Source organism: Haliotis rufescens, unplaced genomic scaffold (assembly GCF_023055435.1).
Source record: "Haliotis rufescens isolate VD_foot unplaced genomic scaffold, xgHalRufe1.0.p SCAF_20, whole genome shotgun sequence".
NCBI lineage: Eukaryota > Metazoa > Mollusca > Gastropoda > Lepetellida > Haliotidae > Haliotis > Haliotis rufescens.
This window is the reverse complement of record NW_025963891.1, coordinates 14,287,164-14,306,506: the sequence shown is the minus strand read 5'-3', so window position 1 is coordinate 14,306,506 and position 19,343 is coordinate 14,287,164. Positions and strand designations below refer to the sequence as shown.

Sequence of the window (19,343 nt, the reverse complement as noted above, 5' to 3'; positions counted from 1 at the left end):
CATCAGTGACAAAAATGATGTCGGATGCAATTCCCAATTGTACCATTTGTTCCCGTGTCTTTTAGGTGAACAATTAATTTGCCTTCGCATGTATTTGTGACGGTGCCACCCGTGGGGCAGGATACGCTCACCTTCAAACGAACGCCTTGTATCATCACTATTTGATAGTGATTCATAAACACATGCTCATGATATAGTTGGAATCATACAATGGACGCTGCTTTTGACAGAGATGTCTTATGAATATGGAAAGGGTTTTGTCTCTTTTACGTATATACAATCTGTAAAATACATTCTTCGGTGTCTCCCGAAGTGATGTGACTTGAATCTCGATGTGCCAGTGTCATACAAACTTCTGGAATCTCGGTTGTCAGGAACTATTCTATCTATGACTTTTCTCATTCGATGGCAACAACATATTTGAACATGACAATGTTTGGGATGCCAAGATTTAAAGATTTATGCATACCAAATATATGATAAGATAACATAAAATGATAATGATATATAATAAGATAACATGAAATGATAATGATATCTGATAAGATAATATGAAATGATCATGATAATGATATAAAATAAGATAACATGAAATGACCACGATATATAACAAGATAACATGAAATGATAACGATATCTGATAAGATAATATGAAATGATCATGATAATGATATATAATAAGATAACATGAAATGATAATGATACTGATAAGATAATATGAAATGATCATGATAATGATATATAATAAGATAACATGAAATGATAATGATATATAAAAAGATAACATGAAATGATAACGATATCTGATAAGATAATATGAAATGATCATGATAATGATATATAATAAGATAACATGAAATGACCATGATATATAACAAGATAACGTGAAATGATAATTATAATGATATATAATAAGATAACATGAAATGACCATGATATATAACAAGATAACATGAAATGATAATGATAATGATATATAATAAAATAACATTGAATGATAATGATATTTAATAAGATAACATTAAATGATATTGAAATATAAGATAGCATGAAATGATAATGATAATGATATATAATAAGACTACATGAAATGATAATGATATATAATAAGATAACATGAAATGATCATGATAATGATATATAATAAGATAATATGAAATGATAATGATTATGATATATAATAAGATAATATGAAATGATAATGATTATGATATATAATAAGATAACATGAAATGATAATGATATATGATAAGATAACCATGAAATGATCATGATAATGATATATAATAAGATAACATGAAATGATACTGATATATAATAAGATAACATGAAACCCGCGGTAGTAGCATATAACCCACTATTTACCAAACTTAAACTAGGCATGAGGTCATCGGGACGTCACTATCCCACTATAAACCCGAACTAAAAAAATAGACATGGTGCTGTGCTTAGCATTTGTTTGAAACTGACAAATGTAGTTACAGTAACGGCTTTTTTAAGTCTCAGTTTTATTATAGATAGACAACCATAAATGTCAATCAGGTAAAGGCAATTTATTCATGTCCATTCAAATGAAAATGTATAATATTCATTGCTTATATCGTCCAATCAGAATGTTGTACGTACTACTGAAAATGCATTCCCTATCATGTATAAAAGTACAGTAAACTACGGTAATAACGAACACGCTTATAACGAACTTACGGATATAACGAACTTACTTTTTGGTCCCGACTAGTTGCTGTAGTTATGCTGTATATATGCTTATAACGAACTACGGTTATAACGAACTAAAATAAGTAGTCCCTTTGAGTTCGTTATAACCGTACTTTGCTGTATATAATTGTACCGGTAAGAGAGAAGAGATACGGCGGCAGTGGCAGTCGACTTACGGGACTCGGGACCCCCGGTCCCTGACCCCCGGTCATACTCTTGGTCGACGCCTACAAGTGTCCGTAATGAAGGCTCTACATACAATAAGATTTATGTTCGATCCCATATGGTCCGTGACCTTGTTACGCCATTGCGTCTATACCAACTATACTTAGGATACGTACATGGATTGAGTTTTGTATATTTGTTTGTTTATTTGTTGTTTAATGCCGCACTCAGCAATATTCCAGCTATATGACGGCGGATTGTAAATAATCGAGGCTGGACCAGATCGACATCATGAGCATCGATCCAGGCAATTGGGTATGCGATGACAAGCATCAACGAAGTCAGCGAGCCTCACCACCCGATCCCGTTAGTCGCCTCTCACAACAAGCATCGTCGCCTTTTACAGCCAGCATGGGTTTTTGAAGACCTATTCTACCCCGGATCTTCACGGATCTTGTGATTCAAAGTTTCTATATAATCTCCATGTCTTTTGCTTTGAAGACATCGTGTCCAATGTTGTTGAGGTGCCAGGTGAACTTGTCTCCAGAGTTCCAGCGGTTGTACTTGTATCCATATACCTTACGAGGTTTCCGAATTTAATCAGTTTGATACTTTTGAAGATGTTATAAAACATTCGGATATATTAAGAATAATCGTGTGATGTGACATATTATATATAATTATGTACTATTGTAGGAGTATCATTGTAGGAATAATCAAATAAAATGTTCAGAAGTGTATTTACCCTTCTCGACAAGTATCTTAGGAAACTACAAGGATACAATACCATCAAAATAGTTCAGTGTGGGAAGGTTATTAACGGTTTTTCTTGTTATTCCAAGAAACACACATTTGGAAGACCCATAGTCCTGCAACATGACCGTGGAATATATTTATTTTATTAAAAGAAATAACCTAGAAATGCATACAAAAGCAAGTCTAGCCAGCTCAAACTAGCTCTATTCTGAAATCAGCATAGGGACTTTTTTTTCCATTTTTAGAGTCAAGAAGGATACTGTGTAATATAAGATTTCAGAGACTACATGTTAGTCTAGAAGACCTACAGAAAAGGAACATACACAGTTGTATGTAGATAATTATGAACAGCTGATATAACAGTTTCCCATAATTCCTTGTGAACCTCTAACCGGTTTGATGACGCATCGTTAACCTCGCGACCTTCGCATGACCTATGTGTGTTAAGTTCTACACAAACATGCATATCTTAGCATGCGACTAGGTTTCATTCTGTTCTACCAGCTCATCACTTATCTTCCTTTGCCATAGAGAGTCTATTGCATTCCCCACTGTGAATATATTACACGGCATGCTCCCCCAAAATATATAACACATTTCACCTATCATACATCACCATGGTTACAGTCTCGCAATGAGACGCCGGTAAACATTTCCCCGGATTTTCTTCTCTTATATATGTCCCGGAAGGATAAAGAATTACCAAATATCTCAAGGTAGACTTTTTAAGCAAAACATAATATTGGAGTTGCACCAGGCGCCTTTTCTGTAAACCCAGTGTGTGGTTGTCTGAGAATGAATGCCCGTTAAATTGTTGTCTTCCCTTCACCATAATCACCCAGGCATCTCATCAAGGCGCTCGGGACTTCGGAACTTGATACAGAACGCATGGCGAGGGAAGCGGTTTTATGTGCAGTGTTTCGCGTAGGTCTCAGGCTAAAAACCACTAAACCAGATTGTCGGCCAAAACATTAGTGTATGTTATTATTTCATGATTGTCTTCACATTTACCCAGAAGCACCATCATTTCAAAGATGTAACTGATTGTAGTGTTTTCGAAATTCGATGAGCGCAATAGCACAATGGCTTAGTTTCTTCCTTAATAATAGCACCACCACGGGTTTTCCTGTTGGCCGGTATCAAGACTTTTAAAAAACGGATGTAAAAAGAAATTGCCTGTGCCATGTTGGGGAATTGGAATTTTGCATCTATAAGTTTGAGAATTGAGAAAACACATCATGTGTTACGTTTCTTTTCGTATTGATAAATGTAAACGACTGTGGCATTCACAAACTCTTCAGTGTATATCAATAACTATATTTCAACATGAACGAAGTTATTGTTCATAGTCTTACGGTACTAACTGTTCTTAGTTCGCTACGTTCCGCTAAAACATGCATAAGCTATGGATCCTCTGGCAAGATTGGGCCCTACACTTGTTAATTATTGATGCTAACCTACCCTGGATACCAAACCTGCAAAGCATATCCTCAAGTGGAGTATAATAAAAGTCAACAGACAAAGAAATATTTGTGTATGAACAGGTGTATTTTTGCATCATATACCTAGAGGCTTTGTAAGCAGTTACCTCATGTTTCTATTAATGTGTTAAAATGTTCATTAACAGTCAACATACAAAGAAATATATGAGTATGAAAAAGTGTATTTTTGCATCATAGAAAGAGGATTTGTAAGCAGTTACCTCATGTTTCTATTTATGTGTTAACATGTTCATTAACAGTCAACGTACAAAGAAATATTAGAGTATGAAAAAGTGTATTTTTGCATCATAGAAAGAGGATTTGTAAGCAGTTACCTCATGTTTCTATTTATGTGTTCAAATGTTCATTTCCTCATCCTGGTGTTACCGCCTTAAAAATAACCAAGAGTACGGGTTTCAGTTGACAGAGAAGCGTAAAGCACTGGACACATTTGGAACCATTACTGTAATTCTCTATTCTCTTTCACACGGTTGCAGCAGATGTAAATACACCTGGGAGAGCATGGGAGATTTCCATCAAACATTTTCTCTACAGTTATAAATTATTTGTTGAAATGACTATCATCGCTATCAAGCAAACTTTCAAGAAACGCCTTCTTCACTTGTGTACACAGTTAGCGAAGGATAGGTCTTTTCTCGTAAATGGAAAATGTTAAAGTTGTATTTAATATCATCTTTTATCATGTTATTAATACACATGTTCATGATGATATTTGGCGAGAATGAATAAATAGCGCTCTATCTGTCTCAAAATTAGATAATCGGGTTTATTTAATTAATAATAGTGTTCAGTGGATAGGCGTATCCATGGATGGCACTCATCCATTGTGATATCTATAAAATAAAGCGCATTTATACATCTAGCGTTATCATTTTCGCAGAAATTGTATGGCATGACTTTCTCATGGGCAAGATGCTCGATATACCTAAAGCCATAGCTACACAGAAAAATAAGACAATGTGTCTGTGTTATCTCCTTGTGGGGTCTCGGAAACAAAAAAGTCGCCAGCCACAAAGAGCCGACAAATAGGGCGGCCATCGTATTCCGGATCCGCGTTTGTTTGCTCTAATATGAGGCGGTACGTAACAGGTATATGGTGATTATTTTGCGGCTTCAGTCTGATTTAGTATGGAAAGTGGCTTAATCATACATACAGTAAACTACGGTTATAACGAACACGCTTATAACGAACTGACGGATATAACGAACAAACTTTTTAGTCACGACTATTTGCTGTAGTTATGCTGTATATATGGTTATAACGAACTACGGTTATAACGAACTAAAAATAGTAGTCCCTTTGAGTTCGTTATAACCGTAGTTTACTGTATACGTTTTTCAAGTGCCACCGGTGGGGCAGGATACACTTACCTGTCCGAGAACACATGGTATCCTGACTGTTTGATAGTGTTTCATAAACACATGCTCTTGACAAAGTCGGAATTGTACAATTAGATTTCTTATGATTATGGCAATGTTTTTTGTTGCTTATGTTTTTAATACGTTTTCAATATGAAGTTTACTCGATATACGACTTATCCAATGTCACGATAGACAGCAAGGCAGAAAGAAACTGACAACTTTTTTAATTTTATACTTCAGTGTGAAAGTTGAGAAATGTGATGCTTTCATTGCAGTGAACATACAACAGTATTACTTAATATTTCACTGCAGTGATCATAACACTTTGACGGAACTACTGTCGCACAAGAGCTACCTCTCCGCAAAATATCTCCCCTTTATCGTAAGTGTCTCTCCCGTACCATAATTGTTGACTTCCTTTTCATGTTAGTTCCATATTGACAAGGTATAATACTGACAGATGGTAATTTATGGAGTTAATATCGCTTCTTGCCGTTTGTTATACTCTTGAAAATGTTTCGTTATGAACTGTAAATTGCTCATATAAAGCGTCATTAGAGACTCTTCGTTTCGCAAAGCGCCATTTTGTTACTTGATCAGCGTGTATTCTTTCGCTTCGAACAACAGTCTCGCAGCTTTCAAGAATATTTTTTGTTGAAATTGATTTGTATAAATCATATCCAAATTTAGGATAAGGGATGCTATTGACCTCAAATATAGTTTGTTACTTTTGTACATATTTTTTTAAGAATTTGCAAACACGGAACTACCTTTTAGTAGCATTTACAAGGGGTGGTGAAACGTCCCAGTGTATTAGGTAGAGAGAATGTACATTTCAAGGTTTTACATTAGCAATGAAATGTTTAATTTTGCGGAAGACGATCTAGCAAAAAGATGTTTTTTTTATATCGCAATAAACAACTGACCGTTAAAGAAATTGCTTACTCCGACTGACAGATAATTGCCTTGTCTTTATCTTTAGTTTCTGTGGCAATGATGATTAATCCCACAGACGATTTGTGGCATTTCGATCCAAATCCATCCAGCTTTAGAATGTCATATCAGCAGTTTGATGACATTCTATGACATTCTCTGTTGAATCCCGCCATCGTGATCTATGTATGTCCTAAACTACCGGGTGAATGTAAACACGCATGTCTGACCGTTGCTGAACTGGAAACAAACAAGATATGCATATGGTTATTCGATGGTGATGTATTTGATACGAGTGTCACAGTCGTGTTTTTGACCTTTCGTTTGCAGTGTTTCGGTAACTGGTTTCAGTCAAGTAACGTTTTGATAACATTTGTATTTGTTTGGTCAAATCAAATTTTTAAGTGAAAACTTTTACTTTCCATCGCCCGGCAGTGTATATGCAATTGAAATCAAAACGACAGCGCATATAGATGTGACAAATTAAAACGAATTAACATCATGGACTACTCTGGAGCCATAAAAGCAATAAATTGTAAATTGATATACCAACGTACAAATTGCTGTGTTGGTACTTTTTGAGTACATATAAAGTCAGGAAACAATGTGTTAAGTCTCACGGATGCGTAATGGGTTTACGTTGAATTTTCATGATAATGTGTAGAAATGACAAGGCGGTAAGTTGAATTCCTGACGACTATTTCTGTTTATTAGCCAACGATAGGTAAAAAGAATGTCAAGATGAATAATTACCCAGACATTATAACATAAGAAGCCAATTTGTTGTGATACTACCTGTTGGTTATCCTGGGATTAAAATTAAAATTATAAAGAAGTAATTGTTGAGGCATGTTACCAATTACTTCTTTCTTTCAGTGTTTTTCTTCTGAAACCTGTATGACCGGGGCATCCACATGAAGTGTTGAACGAGGAGCTAAATTCTTTTACGTCGCAGGCACCACTGTTAGGTTTGTTATGTTGATAAGTAAATAATCGAGTCTGACAAGAGAATCCGGTGATCGGTAGCGCGAACACCGATTGACACAATCTGATTGTGAAGACACACAAACTGCCAGGTCACATCATCGGGGTTTGATGACACACAATCAAACAGGTCACACTATCGGCTGTATGACCACCCCAGGCTACAACCAGGTCATACTGTCATACTTCTCCCAAAGAAAGGTGATTTGACTGATCCCAAAATGTCCGCTCTATTGCTTGTCTGAAAAGACTATACAAAATATTTACATTGTGTCTCGCAGATCTTGTGTCATAGAGCTGCTGATATTATTTACATGCAGCAGAAAGGAGCCTTAGGTTTGGTACCTCCCAATCATTTTTAGAGTACCATTAGACTAACACTGTTAGAGTACCCGAGTTTTCTGCCAGGAATATAGCCCTTCTGACAATCTGGGTAATGCAGAAGGCTGCAGTGTTGGGGAGTCTTCACATTCTCCGAAAAGTTTTCGGTGGGTTTGACTAGGCAGCGCTTCCTAGGAGAAGACCCATTAGCTGTCTGAGCTGCGTATAGAGGGGCCAAGGGCCCTGAGCTAATGATGAGCCTAAGCAGCCTGCCAGGATCACCCAAACCTTCTTTGCTTCATTTATTTATTTTAATCTGTGCATAATAATCCATTTATATTGCGCTAGATTCCATTCCCGGCACTACATACAGTGTAGCCTGTTACTACAGCAAGGAGAAAAAGAAGGTGCTATTGCAGTTAAACTCATACCTCGGTGTTATATTGGTACATGACAATTGCAAAGAAAACTGTTCTTACAACGTAATGGACTTGAAAACATACATTGTTGTATTGGACGCAATGATTATTTTCAATGCATCTTCAAATGTTTAGGCACTCGGAAACTTTGCCGTCAGTATATTCGGTACACATGCAGTCAGTTGAATGCAATAGATACTTCTGATAATTAGAATCAGCACTGAGACTATATAACAAACGTTCTTCTCATACCTTCGTTATGCATATCAATTACACGCCATGGCATGGTGTTATCTATTACTTTCGTTGTCACTGATACATCCATTGTAAAGATGCTGTTGAATGAATGCAATCATTACATATTTAGTTATAGGTACGTGTAATTTCAACAGTTTCAACAGCCTATACTATAATTTATCAATACTTACATTCAGCCAAACACTATAAAAACACTCTTCCTTATTTATCATGGAACTATGAAACATATGATAGCAACTCTTCTTCAGCGATTATATGGCATCAATTATGCATGATTACTGTCGCATACTGCAAGCGATGCTGTTTCGAGTGCCGAGTTGCGGAGTTAAGAAAAAAACATGTGCCCCCACTCGGCCGAATGCCAGATTGGTGCCTGCCGTATCATCTTGTATCTGTATAGCGGTTTGAACACGCAAAGACAAAAAAATTAGGGCACGCGGCTGTTTTATCGCCTCAGCAGTTTCCACATTGTGTATAGGTTCCACACCTTTCCTCGGAGACGCTGATTGAATCGCTGAAGCCATCAGTCACGGTTTGCTACCATCAAAAGATGGGAGATGTTATGGGTTCTATTGGTATGCTCGCCGGTTTCTCGAGCCTCTTGAGTCTGATTAGTCACCAATATAGCGAAGCTGGAAATACGCTGTCGCACCTGAAGTAGGACCTATGTCAAATTATATAGGACAAAGCTTTGCAATAATGCTGCAAAGAAAAGAGAAGCAAAACTTGTAGCGTTTACTGACATTATACAAGGCTTCAAAACCTGAGTGAGTGAGTGAGTTGGGTTTAACGCCTCTTTTAACAGTATTCCAGTTATATCGCGGCGTGTCAGCTTAATGTCGGAGGAAAACCCGAAGTGATGCAGGTCTCAGACGTTTACCACTTCGGTGAAACCCACGAGCACGGGTATGGTGCTGACAAACCTAGAAACATAATTGGGGCGAACCGCTTCAAAACCTGAGAGCAACGGAGTGAGGTGATGCTATTTCATTTGGTTTGATGTGATCAATTCATCTGACCTCAAGTTCAGAGGAGACTCGGTTAATTCAAATACTGTTCACTGTTTGTTTCGTATATAGACTCAGATATTAACAGTACAGTAAAGTACGGTTATAACGAACTCAAAGGGACTACTAATTTTAGTTCGTTTTAACCGTAGTTCGTTATAAGCATATATACAGCATAACTACAGCAAATAGTCGGGACCAAAAAAGTAGTTCGTTATATCCGTCAGTTCGTTATAAGCGTGTTCGTTATAACCGTAGTTTACTGTAGTTATAACGCCGAGATTCAAAGAAATTAAGATTATTAATTCTTATAAAAGATAGGAGTGCTACAAATGTCATAAGTGCTGAGAAAGTAAAGCGACAAAACCCTTTCCATATCCAATAGAAATCTCTGCAAAACGCAGAAACCATTGTACTATGAAAGCGATGCGTAAACTTAGTACAGACATAGCACCACATCTCGCAAGATAGGGGTGACTTATGGATGTCAGTTTTTTAGTTTTTCTTTCAATGCGATTTTTCGGTACAGGTGCTAGAGCCTTTATCAAGGACGTCTACAGTCTGGCACATCACGGAGACGTCGCTTTGTGGGAATAAAGAAGTTGAAATCCATACGTAAACCAAGTTTTCATTAATGTTACAGCTTCCAAATACCACTTAAATATATTACCCAACATATGCTGGAGTATGTGTGGAACTTTGTAGTAAATGAACTTTGATAATTAAATGAGACGGGTTAGAAATTGATTGCCACAGTTTGTATGATCAGGTATACAAGGTTCCAGAGTAGGTAGGGCACATATCGCGCTTTTTAAAAATTATGAATCTGTCAAGACCCTGACATATGTGAAGCCAATGTGTTTTGTTTAATCTCATTTTAAGCATATCGACAACGCAAAACGAACCCTAAGTTTATGTAAGAAGAGCAGGAAGAACATGACCGGAGTTCATCCACAAACGCCGAATGAGCAAAACATAATGTTCCATGTGAAACGTTTATCTCTTCCCTATTACTCTGCATCGGCGTGGCATTCCTGGAAGCCGGCGGTCTGTCGCTGCCTTGATGGCGCGGAGAAAAAGGGAAACGCGCGAAGGGAATCTTACAGTATCAGAACACTATTAGATTTCAGATCACAGCCATCTAGTCGTCCAGAATGTCCCTGGCCATATAAAGAAGTTCTGTATGTAGTTATGAGAAGTCAACATTGGTCGGGACATTGGCACCAGCCAATCGCCTCCCCGCTAATGAAACACCATCACCAGGCTAGGTGATAGGAGGTATAAATTCACAGCGCAGATGTGCGGCCCCAGAACAGCTTTTGAACGTGAGTGAAAGGTGAAGGTATTGTGTGTTTGGCCCTCCAAAGTGACAACCACCCTTGAATGATGCACCCATTCTTTCCCATACCTCCCCAAATACCTTGATCACATCGTCACACCACATGCATATGTACCTTTAATGAGATTCCACCTGCTTTCATTATAAACCCTAAAATCCTGCTGTGTATACCAACCACGAGTGAACCAAAGTTTTGAAATCCCGAAAACCCATTTTCTACAGATTTTCAGAGAATTTTTCATTATTTAGCAGGATTACATCTGTTTCGCTTGGATTACCTTGATAAGATGTTACCCTGGATATCAGAATTAAGGTTTGTTAACCGCGTGTCGGCGGTGGAGTGTGCGTCTTAGAGCTGTGGATATTTCCCTAATCAATATTCAGTGTGCACCACTGGTCTACTTTTAATTGAAATCTAACAGAACATACATAATATGCAATATGAAAAAAAAGTAGGGGATGGCTCAGAGGTTGAAAGCGCCACAGATATGCCGAAAGCTTTCTTAAGCTGCTTAGATCCACTGCCGTTGGTTCGAATCCCAGATTCGCTCTGATTATGACCCTTGACATGTCAGAACCCAAGCGTCCGCTGTTAAACATGTGCGGAATGCCTCAGACTGGGATTTCTTCCCACATGAAGCGGACACATCTCAATGTAACTAAATAACTTTCAAGGCAAAATATAACTAACAAAAAATTATATCTTGCTCCCAGTGTTTTGGTACAAAAATTGCAAGGGAGAGTTATTCCAAATGAGAACTCTATTTCACGTAAATGATTCTTAAAGGAGAACTCCAAATTGATGGGATAATGTATTCAATGTAAAGATTGTTGAGTCAAGTTTATCACATTGCAAACATTATTTCTGTATATCACTGCGTGTCAGCTTCATGTGGGAAAAAAACCCAAATTGATATAATCTTATAATCTTAGCCATTCTTCTGACAAAAAAGGGATTAAAAGAATGGACTGTGGAAATGTTTATTTCACATGACTATTGCGGATCTCTAGTTGCAACTTGCAAACCATTTCGACACCAGAAAATGTGGATACACTATTACACTGGGGCTGTTTTACAAACACTCGAAGTGCTTCTTTTAGGCTGCTTCTTCGTCTGACGCCGTTCATTGAATTCAGCATTCTGTGTTGACGGAGACCATACAATCTTGCCTTGGTGGTGAGAATATTTGCCTGAGAACCACACTGTTTGCGTAAACCGTAGAAGAACGTCTCTCTCGAGATTGATTACGTCGTTTGGAATGTATTCATAGGTGACATTAATTTCCTTTTAGCAGGATTTTAGAAGAAATTGATGAACGTAATTATTCAGCCTTTACATTTAGGGCATTCCAATGGCTGCAAACATGTTAGACTTTTATTGTTTCAGTGCGCTATATCAGTGTTGCCATATATTGACATGTTGATGGGCCTTTAGTATGGCCTCGCGTTGTCTCCCTGTAGACCAGTGTATTCCTATTCGTGGTGTCCCCACGCTAATATGGCGTAAATCTTACTCATTCGCTATTGACGCATTGTGAGACACATGTGCTAGAAATAACATATTTCACTGACCATATTCAGTAGGGGCTATACATCATCATAACCAACCCGATAGCCATCGTAATACAACAGGTAAAGGCATCATGAAGAACTACGTCACGTAGTCATGTTGAAGGCAAGTCTACACACGTGCACGTGTGTATGAGTTTCTCTTTATGTTAAACATAGTTCAGTATCATCACCATTCTGCGCCGACGGTATGCACTTTTAGTGATTGTACAGGAAACTTGCTGGCTTCAGTTATTACAATTGTACTCCAGATGTACCGAGCTCCAAGGTACCAGCCTTAATGGTCAACTTGCAAAACGATCTTAGAGCTAAGACTATTGCCACTTCTTATCTTTGGAATGAAATCTTCGCTAAGATTGTTTTGTGGAAGTGGACCCTGAACAGAGCTTTCGTTTTCCGAAATCACTATTCCAAGGATCACTATACCTAGTTACCACTGCTGGAGGTTTATCACTATTCCCAGGAGGACTATACCACCGTTACCACTGATGGAGGTTTATCACTATTCCTAGGTTGAAATTACCTAGTTACCACTGATGGAGGTTTATCACTATTCCCAGGATGACTATACCTATCGTTACCACTGATGGAGGTTTATCACTATTCCTAGGATGAATATACCTATCGTTACCGCTGATGGAGGTTTATCACTATTCCTAGGATGAATATACCTAGTTACCACTGCTGGTGGTTTATAACTATTCCTGAAATCATTATACCTAGTTACCACTGATAGAGGTTTATCACTATTCCCAGGATGACTATACCTATCGTTACCACTGATGGAGGTTTATCACTATTCCTAGGATGAATATACCTAGTTACCACTGCTGGTGGTTTATAACTATTCCTGAAATCATTATACCTAGTTACCACTGATAGAGGTTTATCACTATTCCCAGGATGACTATACCTATCGTTACCACTGATAGAGGTTTATCACTATTCCTAGGATGAATATACCTAGTTACCACTGCTGGCAGTTTATGACTCTTCCTGAGATCAGCATACCTAGTAACCACTGCTGGAGGTTTATGACTATTTCTGAGATCACCATACCTAGTAACCACTGCTGGAGGTTTATCACTATTCCTGAGATCACCATACCTAGTTACCACTGCTGGCAGTTTATGACTATTCCTGAGATCACCATATCTAGTTACCACTGATGGAGGTTTATCACTATTCCTAGGATGATTATACCTATAGTTACCACTGATTGAGGTTTATCACTGTTCCTAGGATGACTATACCTAGTTACCGCTGATGGTGGTTTATCACTATTCCTGAGATCACCATACCTAGTAGCCACTGCTGGAGGTTTAACACTATTCCTGAGATCACCATACCTAGTTACCACTGATGGAGGTTTATCACTATTCCTATGATGGCTATACCTAGTTACCACTGCTGGAGGTTTATCACTATTCCTGAGATCACTATACCTAGTTACCACTGCTGGAGGTTTATCACTATTGCTAGGATGGCTATACCTAGTAACCACTGCTGAAGGTTTATCACTATTCCTAGGATGACTATACCTAGGTACCAATGATGGAGGTTTATCACTATTCCTAGGATGACTATACCTTGTTACCACTGCTGGAGGTTTATCACTATTCCCAGGATGATTATACTTATAGTAACCACAGATGGAGGTTTATCACTATTCCTGAGATCACTATACCTAGTTACCACTGCTGAAAGTTTATCACTATTCCCAGGATGATTATACCTATAGTAACCACAGATGGAGGTTTATCACTATTCCTAGGATCACTATACTTAGATACCACTACTGGAGGTTATAGTTCGTTATGGTTTATTCCTCTACCTTGTAATTCAATACCTTGTATATCTGCTCTGCACTTGTCGTCCCACCCCTTTAGAAAACGTAGTCCATAGTTAGGAACACATTACGGGATTGAATAATGAGCACTTCTGGGTGCACAATAATTCATATAAAGATAGTAGTCACAGGAAACTGTCAAACATATTCCATTCCTAAAAATGTCACCGCTATGTTGCTTTTTGCGCCCAATGGAATCTGCTTCGGGGGATAATCGAGACTTGTTTTTCTTTGGCGTTGACGTGTTATATTCAGATGCATTGCCAAAGAATACTACTTATCGAAATGTCATATCCAACCCGTTTTTGTGGTTATTGCCAGTTCGTTATTTTTTTCCATTAGAAATAAGTGAAATCTGATTATCGCGATATATAGACGACTTTAAGGTTTTCTATCGTCACTTCGAACTACGGATAAATCAATAAATATGTCCCTGGACTTCGAGTTAACAGTGTTAGGGTATATATATATATATATATGTGTATTCCGAAATAATTTGATTTACAGTTTTTCTTCACACCGACTATATTTGGCTGACATAGAGCTGATACCCGTACGCCTTGCGGATAATTGTGTTACTCCTGATGTGTCTCAACCCAACTCAGACCTCCTTGGTATAAAGGATAGAGCGTCTTCCCGGAGAGCGGAAGGTGGGTAGTTCGATCCACGGCCGCGTCATTCCAGAAGACATTAAAAGATGTTACTTGTTACCCTGCCTGACGTTCGGCATTAAGAGGATAAAACAAGGCTGGTCGGTTCGGAGTCGGCTGCAATAATCTTGTACGCAACGTCAAACTCCTTTTCACCTCAATTCAGTTTATTCTCAGAATACCACCATCGCCAGAACAGTTACAACATTCAATAAGATGTTATATCCAAGGTCATGAACATGTTCAAATAGAAAACCATACGATACATATATGTCCATGAATATTAAAAGTTCTCGTAATATTGGAGCATCTCTATATACTAGAGAGATATTCTTCGAGTAAAACAGCCCCAGCGTATAATAGTGTGTCCCCAACTTCTGTTGTCGAAAGGTTTGTTTGTTTGTTGTTTAACGCCGCACTCAGCAATATTCCAGCTATATGACGGCGGTCTGTAAATAATCGAGTCTGGACCAGACAATCCAGTGATTGACATCATGAGCATCGATCCACGCAATTGGGATTGACATGCATCAACCAAGTCAGCGAGCCTGACCACCCGATCCCGTTAGTCGCCTTTTACGACAAGCATCGTCGCCTTTTACGGCAAGCATGGGTTGCTGAAGACCTATTCTACCCCGGAATCTTCACGGGTTTGTTGTCGAAAGGGATTGCATGTTTGCAACTGGAGATATGCATCAGTCATTAGAAATATCAGATTGTTCCACGGTCCATTCTTTGAATCCCTTCTTTGTCAGCACAATGTCTCACAAGTTGTTCACAGAGCGACTCATACCCTTAACAATCCTAACATTTAAAAGAAAGCAACCAGTATATAATCTTTATGCTACCATGATGAAATAAAACGCTATACTAGGTGTTTTCGGAGAAAGAGCGTGAAGCAGAATGGGTTTGAATGGGTTTTGAGAGGTTGTCGATCTCAATCAGAGACATACCGTGATGCTGTTTATGCTCCAACATTGTATTTTGTACATCATTATACCTTACCCACATATAAGACAGGCATTGGAAGTATTTAGCCCAGCTACTTCCTGACACACATGCACTTGACACCGCTGAGGAAAATTAAGCATCCTTGCAAAGTTTAGTTCTACGCCGCTCGTCACTGTTATGACGCCATGCTGCTAATTATGAGGAAACGCTACAGGACGTTTGATATAGAAAAGCGCGAAATTTCAAGCTGTCCGTTTTCCCCAAAACTTGAAATTCACTATTCAGTCGGTTGCAATCGTGCTCTTTATGGTCCAAACTGTATTACTACACATATTTTGAACAATTCTGAATTTTGTAACCTATATTTGTACATATCATTTTCTCAAAATGCATAGCGACAATGAGAAAGAATTTTGTATAAATATTAGCTTCCGTGGTGATGCAGCTGTTAAATCAATGGTTTCAGCTGGGGCTATTGTGACTTGAAACCTCATGATTGAACTATCAGAATCGAATAGATTCCACATTCATGGTAGAATGATAATTTATTGAATTCCACTTGGAAGTGAAGACGGTATTGTCATTGTGTATCGTGTTGTAACCCTCCAAACTGCCTTACAACCTACCATTTCCCTTTAAACCGCATCATTCCATAACCTGTCCCTTTGTTTCAGTGTATAACAGTTGTGTCTCAATCATATAAGTCAGTTAGTATTCTGTTACACTGACCTGTTTGTAGCAATCCTTCCACTTCATGGTAGGAACATCAATGGATGGCCAATGTGTCTAAAAGGATGTGCAGAACTGCGCCCCCTTGTCATGCAAGGATGCGCTGAGCAGGGATTTAAATAACAGTGTCGCCCTGATTAGGATCCTGTGTTTGTCTGATAATTGGTTTCACCAAAATTCTAAACGTCCAGGGATCTAGTGTATTTGATCTTTCGTCCTACGAATGTTTCACACCATGGTGTAACTGAACTACTGTTCCATGTCAGGCTATACCAAACATACTCACTTATTTCTGCGTTTTGGATCATTCCAGCTAGACTCGAGTCTAGGGCTGTTCCGATCGACTTCAGCGGCCAAGAGCGGTACAGAGATCGGGGAGCCAATCTGAAGACAGTCTCCCAGTTTCGGGTTTTTATTTGTTTCGACAACTAAAGGAGCTTGACCGTACCAACAAGATGGCCTCCTACGATCCCAATGATCCGGACATGAAGTATCTTGCGGTAGACCGCAAGAAACTGCTGAAAGAGCAAACAAAGGCATTTGATGCCAAAATAGCTTGCTGGGTCCCCGATGAGGAAGAAGGGTTCCGCGCCGGCGAGATCAAGGGCGAATCTGGTGAACAAGTCACGGTCATTGTCTTGGATACCAATGAGGTAACTATGTTCAATTTAAAAAAAATCAGGCTTTAACACAACGATTTCATTTTTCGGCTTTTGTGATGAAGGTAACTGGTTTATGTGTTGAAAGTTAAACGTCAATATTGTAACAGAATTCAGCTTCAGTAAATATCAAACGTTAAACACCTAACACAATAATGACAATATGCAGCATATTGTGTAAATGTTGTCTTTTTAGACCTTAATAACGCCAGGAGTGTATGCAGGTTAATACTGTGCTCTGTAAATGGTGACAGTAAACATTTATTTATGTTAGTTTGCAAGTTTTACCAAGGGTAATGTTCTTGGATAAAATTAACTTTACCGCCATCTAAGATTAAAGTGTTTGTTACCGAGTTCATATGTTTTCAAGAACAGTTTGCGTTTAAAATGTTGAACAAGAACGTTTGTGTTTTACATTATCAGACGAAAACCTTGAAGAGGGATGACATCCAGTCGATGAACCCTCCCAAGTTCGAGAAGATCGAGGACATCGCCAATATGACCTACCTGAACGAGGCCAGCGTCCTGCACAACCTGAGGGCCAGATACGTTGCAGGGCTCATCTACGTGAGTTACTAGACCCTTGAACCATCGTCTCCACCATTCACGTGGTCACTGGGTTAAACACATGGTACTACCCCCGTTGCGGTATCAAATTTTCTTTTACAATTCGAGGGCACGGGTGGCCCAGTCGTCAAAAGCGACGCGATTCGCTGTGCAGAGTTGCGTCCCTTGGGCACGCCAGAAACCTATGATTGTTGGTTCGAATCCCCGTTCGCCCCGATTATGTTTCTAGGTTTGTCAGCACCATACCCGTGCTCGTGGGTTTCACCAAAGTGGGCTTTCATCCCACATTAAGCTGACACGCCATGATATAACTGGAATACTGTAGAAAAAGCGGCGTTAAACCCAACTCACTCACTCACTTTTACAATTCAACGTTGATGGTTGTGGCAAAGACATATTCTTTCGAAGAATGTTGGTATAGTGAAGAAGGAAAATGCATGAATATTCTTACAATGTGTAAACGCTTAACAATAATGCAACGTTGATACCATATGTGTTATAAATTAGGTTGTCCTTCTTCTGTTAAAAAAGAACAATTTCACACCAAACAACACACACTTGATTATATCTCATGTATTCAGACGTACTCCGGCCTGTTCTGTATCGCCATCAACCCCTACCGTCGTCTCCCCATCTACATCATGTCTGTCGTTGACAAGTATAGAGGCAAGAGGAAGACCGAGATGCCTCCCCACTTGTTCTCCATCGCTGACAACGCCTACCAGTTCATGGTGCAAGGTAGGGGTTTACATCTCGACATGACTATATGAAGCTATACATTTCGACACAGTCGTAACATTAACTACGTAATAACACACGCCATAACTTAATGACATTAAATAAAGCCTTAGGTGTAAACGTTTGGTTTGATGATTGTAATAACGAACATAAAAGTAGTCGTCCTGAATATTATGAAAAATACTTCTTCCCGGGGCAAGGGGGTCAACTGACTGTTAAAGTCCAGTTTCCGCCCTTGCCAAACTAGCCTGGAATTATGGAGTTATGTATTGACTGGACTAACGAGTCTATGCATAGTCCAATGAAAATCGCGTAACGAAATCGACATCCGGTTCGTAAACTGCCTTGTAGCTTTCGGTCGATTGCAGGATTTACGAAGCATATGTACCGTCACCTTCTCTTCAACAAATATTTTCCAAATCCTTTCATGTTATAATCAAGGTGCTCAGGTGATTTGATGCACTTCACGAAGTTAGGCCCTTTTATTACAATATAGATCTTGGTTATCGATATATAATAACATGGTTGTCGTCATTTTGTTTGATATTAGATGTGGATTCTGATTGGTCAATAGGAGGGACAGTGTTGTTCGGCAAGGGTTGAAACTGGGCCTTTATGGTCAGTTAACTCCCTTGCCTCGGGAAGATATGAAAATTAATGCTATCCTTTGCATTTCAGATCGTGAGAACCAGTCTATGTTGATCACGTAAGGCACTTCTTAACTTATTACGAACATTAAATTGCGATGAACCAATATATACTGAACAAAACCAGTTAGGGATTAGACTATTTTTGGGATATATTTTGGCAGTGAAGACTGAACACACACTTTCATAAAAAAAATCCCCCAAGATATTCATGATTCCTAA

At 38.6% G+C, this 19,343-nt stretch overlaps 1 protein-coding gene across 1 annotated transcript in view; it reads left to right on the top strand.

Moving 5' to 3' along the window:
- The first annotated feature begins 10,732 nt into the window (after positions 1-10,732).
- Positions 10,733-19,343, top strand: part of LOC124132151 (myosin heavy chain, striated muscle-like) — a 35,522-nt gene continuing 26,911 nt past the window's right edge. The window contains exons 1-5 of the mRNA XM_046495879.2: positions 10,733-10,748; positions 16,824-17,163; positions 17,593-17,736; positions 18,318-18,474; positions 19,153-19,180. Of these exons, the coding sequence (XP_046351835.2) occupies positions 16,966-17,163; positions 17,593-17,736; positions 18,318-18,474; positions 19,153-19,180 (527 nt within the window). The 5' untranslated portion in view covers positions 10,733-10,748; positions 16,824-16,965. The remainder of the gene's footprint in view (positions 10,749-16,823; positions 17,164-17,592; positions 17,737-18,317; positions 18,475-19,152; positions 19,181-19,343) is intronic.